Here is a 24,530-nt window from a genome sequence, read left to right as displayed (position 1 = left end):
TGATTGCACTGCTCACTTCCTCACCTCCAGAACTTTGCTCAAGTCTCACCTTCTCAGTGAAGCCTCTTCTGACCTCTCCATTCAGTTTGCACCTGTACCAGGCAGAACCCCTCCGACCTAGACCCACCCTTTCCCGCGGCACCCAGTCCTGGTGGCACCAAATGCACCAGCTGTTTCTTGTCGATACCATTATTCCATCTAGTATGCTGACATCAACGTTAGCCAGCGGCACTCTTGGTAAACATTTTTGAACAGCTACGTACAGCTTATTCTTTAAACGGACCATTCTTTAATCATTGCCCTACTGCTAGATATTTAAACTGCAACCAGTGTTTTGCTGTTATAAATCATGCAAACCCACTGTGAAGCTTTTGTGTAGAAGGTGTTTGTCCATTTCTTAGGCACTGAAAGAGATTCTTGGAAAAGGGATGACTGGCTCAAGGTGTATTAAGACTCATTTGGCTGCCAGTGATACAAACTCAACTCAGACGGGCTGAAAAATTATTGGAAATTATTGACCAATGAATTGATATTTGAAAAATATAGGGGTAGACTTCAGGTAGGGCCGATTCCAGAGGTTCAGTCCTTGTCACCAGGGGTTTGATTTGTGTCTGTCTTAATAACTGCTTTCCTCCATGTTGGCTTCATCCTAAGGCAGCCTCCCCTCATTTAGGGCAGAATTGCTACTGGCAGCTCCTGTTTTCTTGCTGCCAGCTCTACTGTCCCCTCTTAGAAAGACATCCTCTTCCCAATATTTTCAGCAGAAATTCAGGACTGGTTGTCACTGGCTCAAATTGAATTGTGCCATCTCTGAATCATTAACTTTGGCCTCGGGACAGGGATAGACTAGAGTGGGGGTCACAGTGCCATTCCACTCAAACCCCATAGTCTGAGGGTAGGGGATATACTGTTTCCCAGAGGAGACTCAGGGCCCTTCTACCCGAATGGGGAATGGCTGCTGGGCAGGCCCCAAACTACAGATCTTCATTTGACTAAGGGAACACCTTAAGAACTCTGTGTCTTAGTATATAAAAAACAAGACACAAGACAGCAGGGAAAGTGAGAGGAGCCCAGTTGCTACGAGTGTGTTTTGGGGTGTGCTCGGCCAGCCTAGTCAGATGACAGCCTACTTCCACTCTGAACACGGGGTCGGGGTCGGGGTGGGGGAATCAGAGGATGGAAGCCAAGGCCTCAGCTCCCTGGGGAATGAGACTCACTTGAGTGCGTGGTTCAGTGATGAGTGTTAGAGACAAGTTCTGAATGTAACGAGCAGAACATTCCTGAAAATTTCCCTGGTTTTCCCACTGCTACCAGTGGTATCCAGAGGAACCTATAGGCTGCTGATGGTTGGGCATGTAGCCGAATTTCGGCCTCTGTACACCGCTCCGGAATTGAATCTCGGAGACAGAGTTTCGGGTAAAGTAGAAAACAATAGCTTGGGCCACAGCAGGCTAATGCCCTCAAAACTATGTGTCCCCACTTGGAGGAGGCAGTGAGGAGTTTTATAGTAATGGTTGAAAGAGGAGGGCGTGATCAGCTTGTGGGCGTTCTTCTGATTGGTTGGAGGTGAGGTAATTGGGAGTCAGTATCATCAACCCTCTGGTTCCAACCGGTCTGGGGTCTGCGTGCTTGTGGGCCGCATACGATTAACTTCTCCCACCTGCTGGGGGTCAGTATCTGCAAAACAGCTCAAAGATATTGTTCTGTGTATCCCTTGAGGGGGAGCCAGGACCCTGCCCCAAGGCTGCACTATTGTTTCTTTTTAAAATTTTTTTTATTGAAGTAGAGTTGATTTACAGTGTTGTGTTAATTTCTACTCTACAGCAAAGTGACTCAGTTATACACATATATATATAGACATTCTTTTTTTAATATTCTTTTCCATTATGGTTTATCCTAGGAGACTGGATACAGTTCCCTGTGCTAGACAGTAGGACCTTGCTATGTATCCATTCTGAATGTAACAGCTTGCATCTACCAACCCCAAACTCCCCATAGTGGAAGGCTGCACTATTGTTTCTTGACTGCTCCCCCCTTGTCTCCGCCTCCCCTCCCTGCCCTGATTAGCAACTGTTTGAACCTGCCCTTTGGAACTCAGGGAAGGTCCTGGAGGCTGAATGAAGCCTGTTTCCCGCAAACAAGAAATGTGGGACACAGAAAGGCTTTTGTGCCCAGGAGCCCCACAGGGTCCTGCTGGGTTTCAGGTGCTCCACCCCGGAGCAGCTGTGGTGTGTGTTAAACAGTCTCCCACTGCGTGCTGAGGGCCACAGAGATTTCATTATCTTCAGCTGGGCCTGTGCCTTGACCCAGAGCAGCCTTCCTTGGAGACCTCCACCCTTGTAATGGGATTGGACCTTGCCAGCTTGCAGCATAATGGTCTGAGGTCGAATGGCCCTTTCTTCTCTGTTGTCCAGTGTTGAATCTAGCACGTGCCTTAAAGGCACCGCTGCACTTTTGTTGGACCTTTGCTGGCTTCCCAGCTCCCCTCAGCCAAGTACGTGTGGGCTCCAGGGGCACCTGCCCTGTAATCTCTGCCTTGGTGTGGGTCATCTTGGCCCAGGATCTCTTCAAGTGGAACTCATTCTTAGCACGAGGGAAGTTGGAAGCGCCCTCATGGAAACCCCACAGTTGGCTCTCTTTCTGTGGGAGTAGCAGCTTTCTAAACCAATCTGACCCTTTCCTTTGAGTCCCTTCTTATCCCAGAATTAGGATGTGTCATGTCAGGTTAGGGCCAAGGAAAGTAAAGTCATTTACTCTTCGGAAATTCCTAAAAGTTGGGCTGACCTCTTCCATTTGGGTCTCGTGCTAATGACTGTTTGCTGTTCTGTCTTCGCGAGAGCTGGGAAGTCGCTCCCAAAGGGAAGCTGCCAGAGCTACGCCCAAGTGGAGGGCCCTTCAGTGCTCCCTCGATTCCCCATGCAATATTCAGCCTTTCCTCCTTTCCTTCGCATCAAGGAAATTAGATGGAGCCAATTTAGAAGTAAATGAGACATGGGAATGCCTCCCTTGTCTTCAGGACTCTAGGTGAACCTGGAGCCCTCCTGCTCCAGTTTTCCTTGGTGTGTGTGGGATAGAACAATATGAAGATTCTACCTGTGCTCTCAGTTATTCATCCACTGGGCAGGGTCAAGTCGCACAAGCAGAATTTTCCAGTATAGTTCTCAGAGTACATGGAATCTGTAGCCCACTCTACAAATGCCTGGTATACCGAATAACTTGATTAAAACATCTTACTGCTTGGAAAGCAGGAGGTCTTCTGTGAAGGCTAGTGGAGGGCTTTTCCAGCTGTGTTGTCCATTTCGTGCTGCCCAGTCCAGACAGTGCAGGTGGAGAGAGAGAGGGGGATCCCGCCCGGGCAGCTCTTCATCTGAGGTATATATTGAGCATCCATGCAAGATGCTAGTAAGAGTTAATAAGGTTTCCATTACTGGTAAAGAAGTCACCCACAAAAAGCACACAACTAACATATCCTAAAAACAGATTGTAAAGGAAACAAGCCAGATACTCATTTCGATTCATTTCTGTGAAATTTTATTAAGCTTCATTCACAGTTACTGAGCACTGACTGCGAGCCAGGATCAGTGTCTTACAGGGCACTTCAGACCTGGCAAGGAGTCTGCTGCCTTTTTTTTTTTTTGCACATGCCAGCCTGGCCGGGAGTTGAGTTCTTTGGGAAGGTCCAGTGCCCCTTTGCACCATCACACCCACGTTGCCCTTGAAAGCTGCAGTCGGTCACTGCACACGGCTGGCTTTGCCCTTCTCCCTGTGCCAGTAAGAGTGACAGCAGGGGTGACAGGAGCAGCTCATGTCACAAACACAGAAGGCCAGCAATGTAATGGGTTGCACTCACCTCACATAGCCCGAGGACCTGAATGTGGCTGAGTCTCTGGAAAGGCTGGGAAACTTCGAGTAGCTAGCAGTTCTCTCTTGCCCCAGTGCTGTGCTTACCCCTTGTAAGAGCTTGTCTCTCTGTATAGCAAACAGTGTGGCCAACCCTAGCTCTGGTGTTTCAATTCCAACAGCATAAATTGACCGGCTAGACTCTCTCTCTGTCTCAATTCTTTTTTTTTTTTTAAGTTTGAAACTTTATTAGAACACTTGCCAGTCTTGTGTTGCAATTATCTATAAAAATCAAGCCAGTAGTTGGTTGCTTATAACGTTCAAAAATCCATCAAGAAAAAAAAAAAATCCCTCAGGGGCTTCCCTGGTGGCGCAGTGGTTGAGAGTCCGCCTGCCAATGCAGGGCACATGGGTTCGTGCCCCGGTCCGGGAAGATCCCACATGCCGCGGAGCGGCTGGGCCCGTGAGCCATGGCCGCTGAGCCTGTGCGTCCGGAGCTTGTGCTCCGCAAGGGGAGAGGCCACAACAGTGAGAGGCCCGCGTACCGCCAAAAAAAAAAAAAAAAATCCATCAAACTGTTGCCAGGCAAAGAAGATAGGTACATTGGCATACTAGGTTACTTCTACCAGGAACTTGGTCAGAATTGGGAGAAATAAGTTCTGGTATATTTATCAGCTACATCCTTTAGAACAATAAAATCCTTTCTATTTCTGCTACACAGAGGAATTCTTAATTCATAGAAAATGCAATATGCTTGGGTCACACCGGGTCAGATGACTCCCTCATGGCTGCGGGCAGGGGTACAAAGCACAATATGGCTGCCCGGGGTCCATATGGATAAGACAGAGAGCAGCTCCCAGAGAAGGGACATGTGCTGAGTTGAGTGGGAGTCCAAAAGGGTATTGACCTCCATGCCCTGCATCCATGCCTCCCTTACTCCTTGAGGGAGTGCTTGTAACATCTGTGCCCAGAACAATCCACTTCAAAGCCTTGCTGACCCACTGGGTTGGGTTTTATTCTCTGTTAGTGAGTGGACATATGCTTGTTTCATATGGCTTTTGCGTGGAGACCTGCCCTATTAAGTCAAATTGAGAACTGTCTTTGAAGCTGGACATTGCTTTGGCGCAGAACAGATCACAGAATTAGACAAAAGCGCTACCCAATCAACTTGCCCCCCTAAAGGTCGACTAATTTTTGAATATGGATGAAATGTGTTTTAATTATAACTCTAACACCAACTTTTGTAGACATCTATTGTTTAAGATAATTTGTTCTTTCTTCTTCTAGACAGTTTTCATGAGGTCCACACTGGATTTTAAGCTCTGATGGGCAAGAGATTTTATTCCAACCATGCCAGCAATGGTGTGTGCATGTAGTTACCACCACTAATTACCTTGTTATGGGAACAGTTTGGATGGTTACAGTTTCACTTTCAAAGTTCAATATGGTTCCCAGCTCTCTATTCCCAGTTGTTAAATTCTCAGAGCCTCAGCTGTCATCTGATTGACAGACAACTGCTTGAGCATTTTCATTCTGAAGCTGGCCCTTTGCTGCTTCAGGGCACACTGGGAAGAGAGGGTGTTGCAGGTGAAGTCTGGACGCTTTTCACATCGCTCTTGAATTTTTTAAGTTCTCGGATTTGACAAGTACAGTTAATTTTTAATTTCTTTCTCTTAGAACTTTTCCATTGATGTGTAAAAGGCCATATCAAATATATGAATAGTCTCACAAATGAGAGAAAATATCTATGAGGTCTTAAAATATTCTGAATATATTTTCTTTCTTTTTAGCTGTCTCCGTTATGAGGTACAGCGCCTCTGCTTTTGGGTTTGCAGTAAGTAACCTGAAATGTACTTTTATGAAGTTTTGCACGTTTCTCCTGAGCCTGCAAATCTCTCGGTGGGCTCTTAATTAAGAGGGTGGTTAGCAGATGAGAGAGAGCATGACAATCACACCTTTCACGGAAGTGGCTTCTACAAACAATTATAATTTAATAGAAGTAAACTGCAGTGACACTGTCTAATTCTCAACAAGAGATCAGGGCCACCATGTTTTCTGCAGCTGGTTGAGAAGGATGTCTTATAGGGTCTTAGCCCTTCCCCTCAACCCCCCAAGGTTTTAGGTTTGAAAATGGGCACACATTGGAGTGAAGCATTTGCTGGTGTGGGCAGAGGTGTTGGGAGTTAAGATCGGGGCTGCTGGCCCTAGGACCTCAGTCCGTAGCCAGACGAGGGATAACCAGGCTTCCTTGCCTGCTTCCTGATGGGTGTTGGTTAGAGAAAATGGGTCTCAGATGCTGAAAACTTGAGTGAAGTCTTTCCACATCCCTTTAAGAGAGTGCTAGTGCTTGTTATTTTCCAGATGAAAAGTGCGGTGTGGTGACTCATGCAGAGAAAGCTCCTTGAAACAGCCCTCCTGCATAGCTTCAGGGCTTCCTGTACCTGAGGGTGTGTGTTCCTGTTCCCAAACCTACTTCTTCCCTTTGTTGTGGGGAGAAGTCGGTTGGAAACAGGAACACACACCCTCAGTGTTTTGAGGCTTGCAGATTATTTTCAGAATCTTTTGAAAGGTGTGGACTGTCTCTCCAAAAAAATGCCAAATGCCACATACACGCACTCACACACTCCACCCCACCGCCCCCCTCCCCCCCCCTCATATTCCTGTCTCTTTCCTCTCCTCTCTTACATTTCTCTCTCTCTCTTATTCACTCGTTCATTTGAACAAAAGCATTGGATTTTGCATCCAATTTCACGGTGTTGGCAGACTTCCCGGAGCCCCTGGGTGACCCCACCCTCTGGACCCCTGGACCCCAGGTATCAATAGAACAGTCCCACTGAGAGCCAGAAACACAGAGTCCTTGGCCTGAATCTTCTACTTGGGAAGGGCAGGAAAATGCTGAAATTATCTTGCCTGCCCTGGGGAAATCAATTTCACACGTGTCAGAACAGTGCCATCACCCTGCCTGTGTCTCCAGAGGGCTGGGAGCCAGAGGCCCCGAGAGCAGAGCCCAGCACACCAGAGTGTGGGTTCTCAGGCCCCAGCAGCGAGGGACCAGGGGGAGCCGTGACCCTGGCACCAGGTAGGCGTGTTGGGTGCCCTGGCTCAGAATTCCCAGGATTCACCTTGAGGATGATGAATGACCAGCATTGTAACGATGTGAAGCCTGTTTGCTCTGAGGTCACTGGCTCAGATGTTCTGTGTCACAGAACGGTTACCTCGTGTCTTCGCAGTTGTGCCCTGTTAACTCTGGGAAACCACTAATACCATGTCTCCTTCTCCTAGTTTGATGCCATCCTCGACGTCCTGTCATCTGCAATCGTCCTGTGGCGTTACAGCAACGCGGCCGCTGTACACTCTGCCCATAGGGAATACATGTAAGTGGATTTTTGTCTTCGTCCAGACTGCAGAACCCTCGCAAATGAGGGGCACGTAATTAGGCTGTCAGCACAGCTCACCCTGTAGCTTTGGTCCCGGTGATGAGAATAATAAGTTCCCCAAATTGCCTTTGAGACTGGCTGGTATGATATCAGCTATATGATAGGCCCCTTCTGGGATGGTCAGAGAGATGGGATGTCCCTTTATAATTCTCCCTGTTCTATGCACTTGAGTCTAGGGTGAATATTTGTATGCTCATTTGTCTGTCCATCCATTCATCTATCCGTGGATCAATCCGAAACTGCACAACTCAGATTGGGACTTGAACCCCCAGGCCAGGACTCAAACCCCGTCAAACCCCAGTTTGGGAATTGAACCTACTGTCTTTTCATCGAAATCACACACCTGGTCTCAGGACTTACTGAAGCTCAAGTTCTTTATGTCTCGGCACAGAAAGAATTCAGTGAGAGACAAAGTGATAGGTATTTATTTAGAGAGATACACATTCCACAGACAGAATGTGGTCCCTGACTTATGGGGTGGCTAGTTTCTATGGGCTGGGTAATTTCATAGACTAAAGAGTGGGAGGATTACTCCAACTATCTTGGAGAAGGGGCAGGGATTTCCACTAATTGGGCCACCGCCCACTTTTTGACCTTTTATGGTTAGCCTCAGAACCATCATGGCTCTGGTGGGTGTGTCTCTTAGCATGCTGATATATACAGTGAGTGTATAATAAGGCTCAAGGTTTATGTCATATCCTCAACGTCTGTGTCATTCTTTTAAAGGTTGTGCCCTGTCCCCTTCCCTCCTGTTTCAAATCCATCTACCAATCCACCCATCCTTCCGGCCTCTCTCAATTTGTGTTACTGGAATCTTTGCTCCCTTGAATTTTTATGCTTTTTTTTCCCTTTCTTTTTAAGTAAGATGAGTTCTCCGCTGTAATTTACAGAAGACATCTTGAAGGCATTCTAAATTATTCTACTTGTCTTCTCTCCCTCTCTGTATTAGAGGATATTGCTTGCCCCAGTCTCTACATCTTGTGGGTGATGATTTTGTCTTTGAGGTACTTGTGTCTGTGACCATAAAACATGTATCTTTCCGATTTCCATTTTTTTATTCTCCTGGTAATCCCCTGGTTCCAAAGTCAGATTTGTTGGCTTTGAATCTCAGGTCCACAACTTGTCAGCTCTGTGACCATGGGAAACTATCCTAACTGGTCTATGCCTTGTTTCCTTACCTGGAAAAAATGGGAAATAACAGTACCTCCTCATAGGATTATTGTGACGATTCTGTGAGTGAGATAATCATCACATATACGATGTAATATAATATTATGTTATATGTATTAACTTAGAGCAGTGTTTGGCATGTAGTTCAGTAAGCCTTAGCTGCCATTGTTATTAATTATAAAGGGGGCTCCCCTGGGACTGAGCCATCACTGGTCATTAGAGCAGCAGCTTTACTCCACCTCTGCAGCATTTGGACAGTTGAATACAAATGAGTAAATGCCCTGTGCTTTGTTGCGGTGCCCAGACAGAAGGTATTCTTGATGGGGGATGCTGTGTCACAATCAGACATACAAATGTTGAGTGTCAGGGGACTCAGATAGTAATATATCTGAGGTTGCATGTGCCAGATGGAAAGCTTGAAAGATGATGCCAAAACTGATTCGAGAATGAGAGCAAATTTTAGTTTAGCTGTTGGCTTTAGATAGAACACAAAAGCTTCTTTTAAGTGTTAACTGTGTATTTTAATGTGCATTAGCTCTTGTAACAAATATAATTAAAGTATCAAATCTCTGATATCACAGATGATATTCTTCAGGATAAGGTTAATTTTTGAACAAGTGACTCAACTTATTGGTTGAAAAAGTTAAGGAACAATAGTAGTAAACTGATTTTGTAAAATTTCAAATGACAGTATTATAATGATAGAAGTTGAATTAACACTGGTCTAGCTGAAGGAGCAGTGAATGCATCTACCCAGGCTGTTGCTGGCTGGTATTTGAGGAATACAGTGAGAACAATCTGGAGAGTGCAGTACAGACATATACTCGACTTTCAAGAGCTGGTCCCTGTGCTATCAGAAGAACACATATTCTTTGGATTTATAGTTGTGCTATCCAATATGGCAGCCACTAGAGGCTCTTTTAGCATTTATATGTGGCTGTTCCTGAGAGGTGTTGTAACTGTAAAATACACACTAGATTCCAAAGACATAGTAAGAAAAATAGAGTATAAACATTTTATTAATAATTTTAAAACAATATTGATTACTTGTTTAAGAATATTTTGGATGTATTGGGTTAAATAAACTATTACAATTAATTTTACTTGCTTCTGTTTACATTTTTAATATGGCTTTTAGAAATTTAAAATGACATATGGGGCTTATATTATATTTCTATTGGGCCTTGCCCTCAGAAGAGAAAGCTCTTCCCTCTGCCTTCTCTTATTTTGGAGTTAATAACCCAGAATTTGATTTGCAATTCTAGAAGGAATTGAATTCAGTGTTTCTCAATTTCTCTCTTCTAATTTGCTTTTTAAATCTGATTTCCTTTATGCTACAATGAATCTCTTACATATTAGTCACAAAGCCACAAATTATTGTGGCTTTTCTATAGTGTTGGGATCTCTGTGAGCATTTGCCAGGTGGCCTGGAGTTTTTCCAACATTAAGGTTGATGACAAGAAATGTCATTGGTTTCACTGTTTTTAATGATCCCCAAACAAGTACCCTTAAAAAATGTGTATCTTTCTTAATACCCATAAGGCAGAAACTCACAGATTTGCTTTGATAATTCCCAGATGATTGTTCAACATGATGATATCCATGGATTCATTTGGAGATTCTTAATCTAGGGATTAAAATAACACTCAATCACCTGTATCATTGGCTTAGTTTAAAGTTTTAATCCCTGGCTCATCTCGTGTAAATTAAAAATTCATGAAATCACTGCCAGCTGAGAAACTGATGTTTGCATATTAATGAGCATGAATGAATTATGAGGGGCATAGCCAGAAGAGCCTTTGGTTTTCAGTTAGTTGCTGGAGAATAAGATTTGAGAGAATGGGGAAATACCCAACTAGTTCTTAGTTAACTCTTCTAATTTTCCCTCCTCAGCCTTGCTGCCTGATGACAGTGGGTGTGACGAGTGTCTGATGCTCAGAGGGAGAGAGCATGTCTTCACCACCATCACAGAGCAGAGCTCTAATAAGCTTTGCTTTGTTTCACACTTTTTTTTACTGTGCTAAAAAACATATCCTATTTACCGTCTTAAATATTTTAAGTTCATAGTTCAGTAGTGTTAAGTGTATTCACGTTGCTGTGGGTCGTCAAATTCACAGAGACAGAAGGTGGAACCCTTCGGTATTTTTAAACAATGTAAAGACATATTTGACTAGAGGATGGCAATAAGAATTGAACAGTTATAAACCTAAGCTTCCTTATTTTCCACAGAGCAACTAAACAATAAATACATTTCAAGAAATAGATGACAGAATACCTCATGCAAAATTCCAAAGTCATGTGGTCACTTAGATTAACCCAAACTGTTTGTAAATTAAAAGACAACAGTAAAAGGTCACAAAAAGCCTATTTCTTTTATAGCGTCATGGATGATTTTTTTTTTTTTTTTTTTTTTTTGCGGTACGCGGGCCTCCCACTGTTGTGGCCTCTCCCGTTGTGGAGCACAAGCTCCGGACGCGCAGGCTCAGCGGCCATGGCTCACGGGCCCAGCCGCTCTGCGGCATGTGGGATCTTCCTGAACCGGGGCGCGAACCCATGTCCCCTGCATCGGCAGGCGGACTCTCAACCACTGCGCCACCAGGGAAGCCCCTGTGGCTGATTCATTAAGCAGATAAGCAAAGTACTATACAGAATGGTCAAAACTTGGCCTCAGCTGTCTTCTGGTAATTATTAATACCACTGTTCGTAGTTTTGTTGTCCAAGGACAAAAGCTCCATGGGATCGATCACCTTCTGCTGTTACTGGAACAGATCTCCAGGAATTTTTCATCTTGCAGATTGAGACTCTATACTCATTAAACAACTCCCTATTACCCCTCCTCTAGCCCTTGGTAGCAACCACTCTACCTTCTGTCTCTATGAATTGGACGACCCTAGGTCCCTCATATAAATGGAATCATACGGTATTTGCCCTTTTGTGACTGACTGGCTTGTTTCACTTAGCGTAGTGTCTTCAAGGTTCATCCATATTGTAGCATGTGTCAAAATTTCCTTCCTTTTTAAGACTGAGTAATATTCTGTTATATGTGTAGACCACGTTTTGTGATTCCATTCATCTGTTGATAGACATTTGGGTTGTTTTCATGTCAGCCATTGTGAATAATGTTGCTTTGAATATGGATGTACACACATCTCTCTTCATGACCCTGCTTTCAGTTCTTTTGGAAATACACCCAGCAGTGGGATTGGTGGGTCATGTGGTAGGACTATTCCTTCCTTGCTTCCTTCCTTCCTCCCTTCCTCCCTCCCTCCCTCCCTCCCTTCCTCCCTCCCTTCCTTCCTTCCTTCCTTCCTTCCTGATCTAGTTCCCTGACCAGGGATCGAACCCACCTCCCCTGCAGTGGAAGCGCGGAACCTTAATCACTGGATGGCCAGGGAAGTCCCAGGACGATTTTTAATGTTTCGAGGAATCTCCATACTTTTCTCCATAGCAGTTGCTTCATTTTGTAATTCCACCAGCTAGTTATCTATTTTGAAAAGCTCCAAATTTACATCATCTTCCTGTGGTAGGAAATATGTATGTGGGGAAGGTGGACCGTTGGGCTTACACACGGTAACGATTTTCAACAGGTGACTGTGTTAGAAGGAGGGGCAAGGGAGTCATTTGTTTGTAAGGGAAGGATTCTAAGAATACACTAGGATATCCAGCTGGGTGAGGGTTGGGAGGACCACAGCAAGGTTAGTGACTAGTCAGCGTTGGATTAGAAATCCTGCTTTGGTTGGCAGTTGTTGGTGTGGGACACTAACTTGACGGTGGGATGCTAAGGACCAGGATTTCACAGGTGGTTCATTTATTGGTGTCGATTTAGGGTGGGAGTGGGTGGCTGAGGTAGGGTGAGGACAGAAAGTCAGGGCCAGGGCTTCCCTGGTGGCGCAGTGGTTGGGAGTCCGCCTGCCGATGCAGGGGACATGGGTTCATGCCCCGGTCCAGGAGGATCCCACATGCCGCGGAGCGGCTGGGCCTGTGAGCCATGTTTGCTGAGCCTGTGTGTCCGGAGCCTGTGCTCCGCAATGGGAGAGGCCATAGCAGTGAGAGGCCCGCGTACCGCAAAAAAAAAAAAAAAAGTCAGGGCCAGGTGTGAGGCCAGGTGTTGGCTGGATGCTCCGTCTGGGATCCAGGGGTGTTTGCAGAAGTCAGGGAGGGGATGAAGGCAGCAAAGCAGGTGCTGTTGTCATCAGTGAACGGGTAGGGGGAGAACCACGGGGAGGAGTCCTGGGTGGTTTACTCTGAGGGCAACTGGGAGTGTTGGCGGAGAGAGCCAGAGAAGTGGTTTGGAATTCACCAGAAGGAAGACAGGCTTTGAGACTGTGGATGAGAAAGAAACGCTGTCTCAACTGCAGAGGTAGGGAAGGCAGCTTCCTTAGGGAACAGCTAGGGTTTTTGGGTTTTTTTAAAAATTTTCATTGGAGTATAGTTGATTTACAATGTTGTGTTAGTTTCAGGTGTACAGCACCGTGATTCAGTCATACATGTACATATATTCCTTCTTTTTCAGATTCTCTTCCCATATAGGTTATTACAGAATATTGAGTAGAGTTCCGTGTGCTATACAGTAGGTCCTTGTTGGTTCTCTATTTTATAGATAGTAGTGTGTGTATGTTAATCCCAAGCTCCTAATTTATCCCTCCTCACCTCCCCGCCACCACCTTTCCCCTTTGGTAACCATAAGTTTGTTTTCGAAATCTGTGAGTCTGTTTCTGTTTTGTAAATAAGTTCATCTGTATCATTTTTAAAAATTAGATTCCACGTATGAGTGATAACATATGATATTTGTCTTTCTTTGTCTCAACCAGGTTTTATTAGGGCAAGAGGTGAGGGGAAGAGGCAGAAAAGTTTGAGAATGTGGAGACTGGGAGTAGGATGGTAGCGTTTGGGGGCAAGGGAGCAGGGAGACACGGAGGAGTGTGGTTACAAGGGTGCGGTGGTGATGGTTGTCCTGGCGATAGTGGATTGCTATGAGGCCACGCAAATGAATGAAGCACGCTTTGTACACTTATATTGTGATCTCCAAGGTTCATTAAGTGAGGAAAGCCTGGAGCCAAATCGTATTTAGAGTCTTTTCTCTTTGTGGATGCAAACCTCTTTTGTTAAAACCACACACTGTTTTGACATATGAAAAAAAATCTCCGCAAGCATACAAAGGAGACCAGCAGCAGGGTCGCCTCTGGGAGGGGGACTGGGGATAGAGAAAGAGGGGAGACACTTTATATCCTTTAGACCAGAGCTGTGCGTTGAACTCTCTGTGATAATGGACATGTTCTCTGTACTGTCCAATATGGTAGCTATTAGCAACACGTGGCCCTTGAGCCCTTGACATGTGGCTAGGATGACCAAGGATCTGGATTTTTAACTTTATTTAAATTTATATAGTCACACGTGGCTAGTTGCTACCATATTGGACAAAGCTTCTTGAGCTGCTTTGATCATTTTGACTCTATTTTTTAAAAACAGACAAAGTTGTTAATAAATCACAGTCCAGGGGACTTGGAAATGAGAGAAAGATATTGAGGGGGGAAGGAGATGATGGAGGCAGAGGGCGTGGGAGAAATTAGTGTAAGAGGAATTTGGCAAGGTCGAAAGACATAGAGAATTTCACGCCTGTCTTAGCTGTTCTCAGCCCCGGGTACCATGTAAGGCCACAGGAAGTACCACAGCCTCCCGCTGCCGTCAGCTGCAGAGGGCCATCAGGATGCTTGCCTTGGAAGGTACAGCTGGGTGCTCACTGGGGGCCTGTGACGTTTTGCATCTGATTGCAGCACAGGTGGGAGGCCCCCTGAAGGCTTCCCAGTGCCAGCTGTCTGTTTGGGCCATCCATCCTTCAGCTCCCTGAGATGGAGAGGCAGAAGCAGATGGAAGACTGTGCACCTTTACAGGCTTCTAATTCTGCCACATTGAGGCAAAAATGCAGCTTGGGAGGTTGTTCTCTTGTGCCAGATGTACCTCCAAATGGCATTATGCTCCGCAGCATATCGGAAAGCAAATGTGAGAGGCACAGAGGAATATTCTTGGAGAGATGGAAATCCTTTGTGTCTTCTCATGTGAAAAAGGTGGAGCACGCTGGTTCTCACCCAGGCAGGGTGTTTGCCCTGTTTCCTTTTCCAATTTGCTTGGCCTGAAAACTACCAGTTGACAGGATAGGTTGATAGTCTTTTTTTTTTTTTTCTTTTTTCTTTTTGCGGTATGCGGGCCTCTCACTGTTGTGGCCTCTCCCGTTGCGGAGCACAGGCTCCGGATGCGCAGGCCCAGCGGCCATGGCTCACGGGCCCAGCCGCTCCGCGGCATATGGGATCCTCCCAGACCGGGGCATGAACCCGTATCCCCTGCATCGGCAGGCGGACTCTCAACCACTGCGCCACCAGGGAGGCCCGATAGTCTTTTTTTGTTTTTTTTTTTATTTTATTTTATTTTATATATTTTAAACAGCAGGTTCTTATTAGTCATCCATTTTATACACATCAGTGTACACATGTGAATGCCAATCTCCCAATTCATCCCACCACCACCCCACCACCCCTGCCACTTTCCCCCCTTGGTGTCCATACATTTGTTCTCTACATCTGTGTCTATGTTTCTGCCCTACAAACAGGTTCATCTGTACCATTTTTCTAGGTTCCACATATATGCGTTAATGTACGATATTTGTTTTTCTCCTTCTGATAGTCTTTTGATTCCTGGTTTCAGTAGCCCCCTTGCTGGTTTTGAAACCAAGCCAGAAATGGAAAAAGAAAACTGCTGCAGTCAAGAGAGGATGGGTTGGTGATTTGCTTTTGGCTTCTGGTCTAAATGGACCACAAAGGCAGAGTTACACCAAGAACATATTAAAATAGTACCACGGGGCTTCTCTGATGGCGCAGTGGTTGGGAGTCTGCCTGCCGATGCGGGGGACGTGGGTTCGTGCCCTGGTCCGGGAGGATCCCACATGCCGCGGAGCGGCTGGGCCCGTGGACCATGGCTGCTGGGCCTGCGTGTCCGGAGCCTGTGCTCCGCAGCGGGAGGGGCCACAGCAGTGAGAGGCCCGCGTACCGCAAAAAAAAAAAAAAAAAAAAAAAATAGTACCACGTCCCTCCACCTCCCTGCCCCCCTTCCCAGGGAGCATTCCATCTACCCTTAAACTGAGGGCTCTGGAAAGGTGAATTGCATTTCCTCCACATTTGTCTAGTGCTCTTAACTTTACAAAGCTCTTGAGTGTGTTTTAGCTCAAGAGCAGACCTTGAACTAGAATAATAAATAACTTCCGAGATGACCTCCATGCCTGATGAGAGCTAATGCAGAAGGTAGAGCCTTGATAGCAGGACATGAGCTGCTATCCTGAGCTCATCTGCCTGGAATAGTTTAGATTTAGTCTTGCCTGAAGGCAGAAGGGAGTTGCCTTCCACTGTCAGGAAATGAACATATGAAACCCACCAGACACAAACATGATATTAATGGGTTGTGATGCGGTGGGCAGGATGTAGTTGAGGAAGGAGGGTAGGCTTGGTCCCTATTACCAGTTGAATTGTGTCTCACCAAAAGATGTTGAAATTCTAACCCCTGTGCTGCAGAATGATGCCTTATTGGGAAATAGTATCTTTGCAGGTGTCACCAAGTTAGATGAAGTCCTAATCCAGTACAACTGGGGTCTTTGTAAGAAGAGGAGACACACAGAGACAGAGGCACTCAAGGAGAAAATGACCATGTGACAATGGGGGCAGAGTTCAGAGTGATGTATGTATAAGCCAAAGAATGCAAGGATTGTTGGTAAATCCCAGTAGCTAGAAGAGACAAGGAAGGCTTCTGCCCTGTAGGTTTCAGAGGGAGTGTGAGCCTGCCAACACCTCGATTTCAGACTTTGAGACCCCCAAACTGAGACAATAAACTGCTGTTGTAAGACCCCCGATTTGTGGTGCTTTGTTATAGCAGCACAGGAAGCTAATACTGTCCCGGAGAGGAATTCTCTGTAAGACCTGCACTCACTTGCTCCGTGACCTTCAGTGGTTCATTAATCTTTTGAAACTTCAGTTTTCTCATGTGTGAAAGTGGGGAGGGCCATCATAGCTACCATAGGGCATTGAGGTGAAGATTGAACATGATATTGAATGTAACATCAATATACGCTCAAAAAATGTCAGGCCACTTCTTTTCCATCCCTAGAGTTTTGAAAATGTTTTTTATTAGTCAGTACTGGGATAGTTTCTCATTCTCTGCTCTACTGTTCTATTTTGCTTTCAAGAGTGTGGAATAAAAGACTCTGCAAAGAAAAATTGTAAAAACTGAAATACATGCTTTGGCATATGTAGAAGGTTGCTTTAGACCTTGAGACATGGGGTAGTAGTGTAGTGAGGTGATAAAAGATTATTCCTTGATTTCCTGATTTCATCCCATGCCCCTCCTCCATCCCCCATTTTGGATAAAGACAAAGGTTGTAAAAGGTTGGGGTAATTCCTAGTGCCCCAAAGAATACAGTAAAACTCACTTGTTATAGGACCTCCCTGAGCTAACATTTTGATTTATAGCTTGTGTGTGTGTGTGTGTATGCACACATGTGCATGGTTCCATATACATCCTTTTTTTCCCACATAAATAGAGATGATCTATATATACTCTTTTGAAACTGGGTTTTCTCTGCTACCAGCATGTTTTGAATATCATCCCATCTTAAGACAGAGATATGTTATTTTTTGATAGCTATGCAGTATTCTATGTATGGATTTAACATATTTTGTTTAAGCAATTTTCTACTGAAGACATGGGTTGTTTTCAGTGTCCTGAAGTTAGAAACAACCTGAAATAACTACCTGACACATTTATATTTTAATTCTTGTCCTCTTATTTCTTCAGGATAAATTACTAGAAGTCTGGGTCAAATAATATGCTAACTTATAACTGATGCCCGGTGTCATACTGTGCTCCAAAAAAGGTCATACTGATTTACATTCCCACTGGCAGGGGTGAGGATGTAGGTTTACTCACTTTTGCCCGCACTAAGTGTTATCATTCATTTTGATCACAGCCCTTTGTCCAGGTGGAAAATTGAATTCTCTATGTTAACACACATATAAAGAAATGTTAGTTACCAGTCTAGCTGAGCATTTTCACATATGTGTTTTTGGCATTTGTATTTCTTTTGGGAAATGGGTTGCCAGAATTTCAGATGGGATGAGAAGTCTTTTATTTCCATTTTGGGACGTTGCCCAGACTCTAGATGGTAGAACTTCGGTGACTAAGGAAGTACAACTTCCTTCCTGCTCTGCCCAGCCCCATCCCCCCATAATTCTTTTTTTTTTTTTTTTTTTGCAGTGCCATATTTTTTTCTTTCATAGATCTAATTACCTATATTTAATTGATGTATTGGTATATTTGTTTATTGCCCATCGCCCTCACAAGATTTTACGCTCAAAAAAGCATGGGTATTCCTTGACTGTCATATTCTTTTCAACTCCTAGAATAATGCCTGGCATTTAATAGGTGCCGGTTATCGAGTTGCAGGATGAACGATTGAACTATGGAACCCCTTCATCTTATGTAAATTTTCATAACCTTTATTAAGATGATAAGTATTTACTGAGCACCTGCTCTGTACTTGGTATGCGGGACTGTGCGTTAGGTAGCGGTATTATTTAACACTTGGTAGAGAAGGTAAATATTGCTGCTGAAGGCTCATGGCTGGTAAATGGGTACAATTGGAGTCTGAACCTAGGTCTTGCTTGCCTGGAAATTTGCTTGTAACCATTATGTAACACTGCCTCTCCAAAGGACCATTTGTGTGTCTTGGTTTTACCACTTTGTTGTCCTTCCCACCCCTGGAAATGTTCCTTCCTAGCAATTAGCTGCAACCCAAAATTGATTGGCGGGAGAGGGAAAGTGGAATTAAGAACTAGACAGTATTCAACTTGAAGTGCAGTCCTGGGCTTTGGTTCTGTGTACAGTGGGGAGATGGTTGGCAGCTGGCCAGGCACGGATAAACTGCCTGGGCCACCTCGGGACAGTCTAGGGGCAGGGTTGGTCTGCCCAGGAGCTGGTGGTCATGTCCCGGGTCGCCTGGCAATGACTGCTGAGACAAGCACTGCAGCCCTGCGATGTCTCAAAGGCCTTGTGAATGAGGATCATTTGTCTTAGCTGCAGCCTGGATTTCTTCCATGCTCTTTGCAACTTTGGTTCCTGTTTTCAGGCCAAGCTGGCAGCTGGCTAGGGCCTGCTGGATTCTGGGCTGAGGGCTTTGCCGTCAAGGAACAGGAGCCCGAGTTTGTCCATGGCTGTATCCTCTCCTCTGGCACCTGCTGCAGGATGGGGCATTTGCTGAGTGGAGAGCATTCTCTCTCCAAGAACACCGGCCGGTCAGTTTCACCCTGAAGATGGGTCACCCTTTGGGATTTGGGTTTGGATGTCCCATTGACCGTCATCCTTCCATCTGCCACTCTGGGCTGCGGTAGTCTAAACCACTGCCTGTGCTTTGAGGTGAGCAGACTTAGTTCTGAAGCCCTCTTTGAAGTGGGGAGATTTTTTTTATATATATAAATTTATTTAGTTATTTATTTTCTGGCTGCGTTTGGTCTTCGTTGTTGCATGTGGGCTGTCTCTAGTTGCAGCGAGTGGGGGCTTCTCATTGCGGTGGCTTCTCTTTGTTGCAGAGCACAGGCTCTAGGCACACGGGCTTCAGTAGTTGTGGCACGAGGGCTCAGTAGATGTGGTGCACAGGCTTAGTTGCTCCACGGCATGTGGGATCTTCCCAGACCAGGGCTTGAACCCGTGTCCCCTGCATTGGCAAGCGGATTCTTAACCACTGTGCCACCAGGGAAGTCCGAGGCCCTTCTCTTTGTGACCACCTTGGTCAGTGGGAGACATTGGCAGATAATTTCCCTTCACTGAGGGGTCCTAGTTTCAGAGGACATCTCTGTGGGCTTGGTTCCTCCATAGTTGTCCTTGAAGGTTCACAGTCAGAATTTTCAGGGCATATTTCCTCTCCCTTCAGTCTCCTATCGAACATTTTAAATTCAGTTTTGCATAGTACTTGCCACTAATGACTAATTAATGCCAAAATGTTGCTGCTAGTTATAGCTGGTGGTGACTTTCTTCTTTATACTTTCTGGTTTTTGGAAAAATATTTTACAAGGTACATGTGTTATTTTTGTAATCCTCTCAAGCATCCTTTTTTCCCATTGGGGGAATAGAAAGGGCAAGCCAGTGTCGGAACAAAGACTAAAGCTCTCCTCTCCTCTCTGTTTTTACTGCCTGCCTGTGGGTGCTGCTGTGCTCACCATCAATGCCACCCGGTGCTTTTACATATGCTTACTTCCTTGTTGAAGTGACCCACCACAGTGCCTGTAGCCTTCCTATGGGTGGTCATGAAATTGCCTTGATTAGAACTCTGGTGACTTTTTCCTCCCTGGTCCCCTGCCTTTCTCTAAATAGAGGCACCCTTTGAGCTTTTAGTCAGCATGGGTTTTACAGGCATCTCTGGCTGATTCAGCTTATTCATATCACTAAATAGAAGGCACCTAGAGGGATACTTGAGTTGGTTTTTTGTTTCTTGGTTTTTTGGAGAATAATTTCTATCTACCTCATAAAATTGTTATGAAAAACAAATGAGATAATATAGGTAAGTTTCTTGTCACAGTGTTGCTTGTTATGTATAGTAGGTGTTGGATAAATGGGGGTTAGTTTTATTATTTAAAAAAATATTTAGTTGTTTATTTATTCACTCATTTATTTTGGCTGCGCTGGGTCCTGGTTGCGGCATGTGGACTCTTAGTTGAGGCATGCATGCGGGATCTAGTTCCCCGACCAGGGATGGAACCTGGGCCCCCTGCATTGGGAGCGCCGAGTCTTGCCCTCTGGACCACCAGGGAAGTCCCAAATGGTTTTTTTTTTTTTTTTTTTTTTAACAGTAGGCCTTCCAGACGAAATAGAGATAGGTATGTGTTTTTAAAAATAGCTTTATTGAAGCAGACTCACAGATCTAGAGAACAAACTAGTGGTTACTAGTGGGGAGAGAGAAGGGGGGCAATATAGGGGTGGGGAGTAAGAGGTACAAACTCTTAGGTATAAAATAAGCTTCAAGGTAAACAACAAGGTCCTACTGTATAGCACAGGGAACTATATTCAATATCCTATAATAAACCAAATGGAAAAGAATATGAAAAAGTATATATATTTGTGTAACTGAAGCACTTTGCTATACAGCAGAAATTAACACAGCATTGTAAATCAACTATATGGTAATAAATTATAAAAAAAGAATAAGAAATATAAGCTACAAGGATATGTTGTACAACATGGAGATTATAGCCAATATTTTATAACTATAAATGGAGCATAACCTTTAAAAATTGTGCATCAGTATATTATATACCTGTAACTATATAATAATGTATAGCAACTATACTTCAATAAAAATATAAAAATAGATTAAATTATAATTCACATAGCATACTGTTTATGCACTGAAAGCGTACATACACATCAATGGCTTTTAGTATGTTCACAGTTGTGCATCTATTGCCACAATCAATTTTAGGACATTTTTATCACCACAAAAAGAAGCTTCACTCTCTTTAACTTTCACTGTTCAAACCCTCCCAATCCCTTTTCCCTCTTCCTAGTCCTCGGCAACCACGAATCTCCTGTCTGTCCTGTAGTTTTGCCTATCCAGGACCTCTCATGTAAGTGCAATCATACACTGTGTGGCCCTTTACTCGGCATGTTTTCTTCTTTTCCTTAGTCTGTCACTTAGTTTAATGTTTTCAACATTTCTCCACTTTATAGTAGATATCAGTGTTTCCTTTCTCTTTATTGCTGTGTAATATCCCATTGTATGGATGTGCCACATTTAATTTATCCCTTCATCAGTTGATGGACATATGGGTTGTTTTTCTGTTTGGCTATTGTGAATAATGCTGCTGTGAACTTTTCTGCGCAAGTGTTTGTGTGGAAATATGTTTTCACTTGGGGGGATTTATACCTAGGAGTGGAATTGCTGTGTTGTATGGTAACTCTATGTCTAATATTTGAGGAATTGTCAAACTGTTTTCCAAAGTTGCTGCACCATTTTACATTCCTGCCAGCAACTTACGAGGTTTCTAATTCCTCCACGTTCTTGCCAGCACTCGTTATTACCTGTCTGTTTGATTCTAGCCATCCTAGTGAGTGTGAGTAATATCTTTGTGGTTTTGATTTATACTTGAGGGTTCATATGCTTTGGAAAAATCAACTTTCTCTTCCCTTGTTTTACTCCTGGTCTTGATTCCCAAGGACCCTTTAGAAGGGTCTACCCCTTTGCGCTACCCCTGCTAGTAAAGTGGCTTGTGTCTGGAGAAAGCGGCCTCCAAGAGGCCCTCTATCCCACTGACGATATCCTCCTGGCCTTCTTCTGGCTCTGCAGAGTCTGGCTTTTGGCCGTATAGGCTGAGGCTTGGTGTTAACGGCACAAGGACAGGAGACTCAGATTAATCAAGCTTATAGACCTGACTGTAATAACAGGATGCCAATTTATCAGTGGATGCAAGGTATCTCCATTATAAGACCTGGTCTGGGTGTTCACGTGGTTTTTTCTATCTCTATCCTTGTATGTAGACCCATGTAGAAATCCTGGGTATTGGAACAAACAGGGGTTACGTGAATGCAGTGTTTTGTGGATTCAGGCTCTGAGAGCCTGATATATCCATTTGTATAGCAGACATACTGCTCAGGACTAAAAGGAACTACCTTTGATAACCAGGATACTGCCTGAGAGTCTCTCTCCTTTGGGAAGCATACTCTGGAGGGATTTATCATATTTGTCTTTATGATTAATTTTCTTCTGTGTGTTTCCCTAACTGACCAACCCCTTTCTGATTTATGAGATTTTTCTTCTGTTATGTTGATAGTATCACCATGTTCTAGCAATGGAGACTTCCCATTCTTTTTTTTTTTTTTAATTCCATATTTTCTGAGTGCCTATAGGCCCTAAACATACAGCTGTGGATTTTATAGTCTGGCAGGGAACCAGGGCCAGGGAGCCAAAGGATTTTTGTAGAGTTCCTATTCTGATCTGCTAGGTTTTGATCTAAAAGTTTAACTCTAAAGACAGTCTTAATTACTGATTTTCGTACCATGCTTTGGGCGCTGTGCCAAATACTTTCTCTGATATGTCTCCTTGAATCCTCAGAACAATCCTATGAGGTGCAGGTGTCACTGTTCCAATTTTATAGCTGAGGAAATGGAGGCTTAAGGAGACACAGTGGCTTGTCCAGAGTTGGAGAGCTGGGATTTATGCTGGCAATTTGCACCAAGCCCTGCTGGACTCCAAAGCCTGGTGTTGCCTTCTTTTCGAGATGGCACCGTGTAGATCCTGTTCAGCTGGGAAGCCCCGTGGATTCATTGTGTGCTGATGACCCGGCGTGACTTGGACTCAGAAGTAAGCAGGAATCAGGAGAGAAGAGCTGGGAGTAGCTCCAAACCTTAGTCATCGCTCACAAGGATGTCTCAGGGCTTCACAGCGAGCTGGAAGGGGTTTGTGAAAGGATCTCCTTTCATTTTCCCTGCAGCCCAAAAAGAAGTCATCTTTCCAATGTGAGAGGCCAAAAGATCCATGTTTTAGGTCTGTTTTTGCTACATATAATGTAACTACCCTTCGCTTTTATTTCCTCCTCTATTCGGTGAAGATTAACACTGCCTTGGAGGTATCAGGTAAGGGACAAAAAAAGAGTGTGTTCTGAAGAGCTGAAAAGGGTTGCATGTTTGTGTGTTTATACGTGTGTAGATATATACACACACATACATGTATACATAATACATAAGCAAATAAAAGTTTATATGTATAAAAATATGTATTCTTAAATACAATTAAACTACTAAACTTAAATTCTTTAAAACAATTTTTATTTTATTGCAGTAAGAACACTTAAGGTGAGATCCACCTTAACAAATGTTTAAGTCTAAGAAGCAGTGTTGTTACTATACATTGTTACAGTCGTAGTATAGCAGAATCTCTAGGACTTTGGCATCTTGCTAACAAAATTTTTGCCTGCTGCTAAGCAACTTCCCATTTGCCCCTCCCCGCTTTAGTTAAAGGCTTAAATACAGGGCACTAGAGGGGAAAATCTCCGAGAAGATTTAGTATATGTACAGAAAATTTGCTCCAAGCTTTAAATGGCAGGGTTAACACCCACGACACCCCCATAACTTTCCAAGGGCGACTCTGAGAACCCGCAAAGTTGCCGTGTTTCTCTATTTGCTACTGTGTTGCTCCAAAGGGGTCCTTTAGTGTGGGTGTGAGCACCCACTAAAATTTGTTCCTTGGCAATTTCAACCTATAAATCATTTGCCCTTTCTGAGCGTGTACTTTTAACGAGAGGACCTGTGTGAAAGATACATCAGTGGCGTGGACATCCCCTACAAACCAGCCTGACCTTACCTGCTTTTAAATCAAAGTTCAAATCCTCATCCCCTCCCAAGGTGACTGAGGCTGAGATCATGGGAAAGTCGGGTTCTCCGAGGTGCAATTCTTTGGATGTGAAGACATGTGCTGGAGTCTGAAATTGAGTGCCCTTCAAAAATAGTAGCGGTAGGGAGACTCTGTTGACAAGTTATGTCTGAGAGAATAGATGGAAGTTTGGAAAGTGACATGTTTACATATTGCAAACATGGCGCCCCTTTTTAACCCCTATTCTGAGTAATCATTTTGTTGGCTCCAGTTAAGACCCATCTGGCTAAATACCTGCTCTTCCTCAGGGTTCCTGTGGCTGTTGGGATCAACAACTCAGGAAAGGTGGTCACGGAGGGACTCTTTCCTGACGTGTGCGAGTGTAGGAAAGATTTATGGATAAATACGTCTTAAGGGACTTCCATGAAGTGTAGGTGAATCTAAACCTGGTCCTTCTTTTGAATTCTGTAGCTCATCTGCATTTCTGGGTGATGAATGATGATCTAGGCATCCGGTTTCGGTCGGATAGGTGTTTTGTGAATTGCAAGGAGCTAAACTTTATTATGTATGTGTGTATGTACCTGTGTATTTATTTATTTTCCTCATATGTGAGGGGCTAAACTTTGTTTTGAAGCAAGTCTAGTTTTCCCGATCAGATTCCTATCAGGAGTCGCATTTTCTAACAC

General features: G+C 44.3%; 1 protein-coding gene and 1 long non-coding RNA gene across 2 annotated transcripts in view; one reads left to right on the top strand and one right to left on the bottom strand.

Annotated features, from left to right (window-relative positions):
- Window positions 1-24,530, top strand: part of TMEM163 (transmembrane protein 163) — a gene marked incomplete at its 5' end in the record, with an annotated part of 251,711 nt that overhangs the window by 156,379 nt on the left and 70,802 nt on the right. Inside the window, 2 exons of the mRNA XM_082631364.1 lie at window positions 5,631-5,674; window positions 7,123-7,214. Of these exons, the coding sequence (XP_082487490.1) occupies window positions 5,631-5,674; window positions 7,123-7,214 (136 nt within the window). The remainder of the gene's footprint in view (window positions 1-5,630; window positions 5,675-7,122; window positions 7,215-24,530) is intronic.
- LOC309809885 overlaps window positions 1-24,530 on the bottom strand; it is a 216,095-nt gene that overhangs the window by 168,132 nt on the left and 23,433 nt on the right. The window lies entirely within an intron of this gene.

The sequence above is a fragment of the Mesoplodon mirus genome, assembly GCF_964341445.2.
Source record: "Mesoplodon mirus genome assembly, chromosome: 8".
Lineage (NCBI taxonomy): Eukaryota > Metazoa > Chordata > Mammalia > Artiodactyla > Ziphiidae > Mesoplodon > Mesoplodon mirus.
The sequence above is the reverse complement of the archived record's forward strand: the minus strand, read 5'-3'. Positions and strand labels throughout refer to the sequence as shown.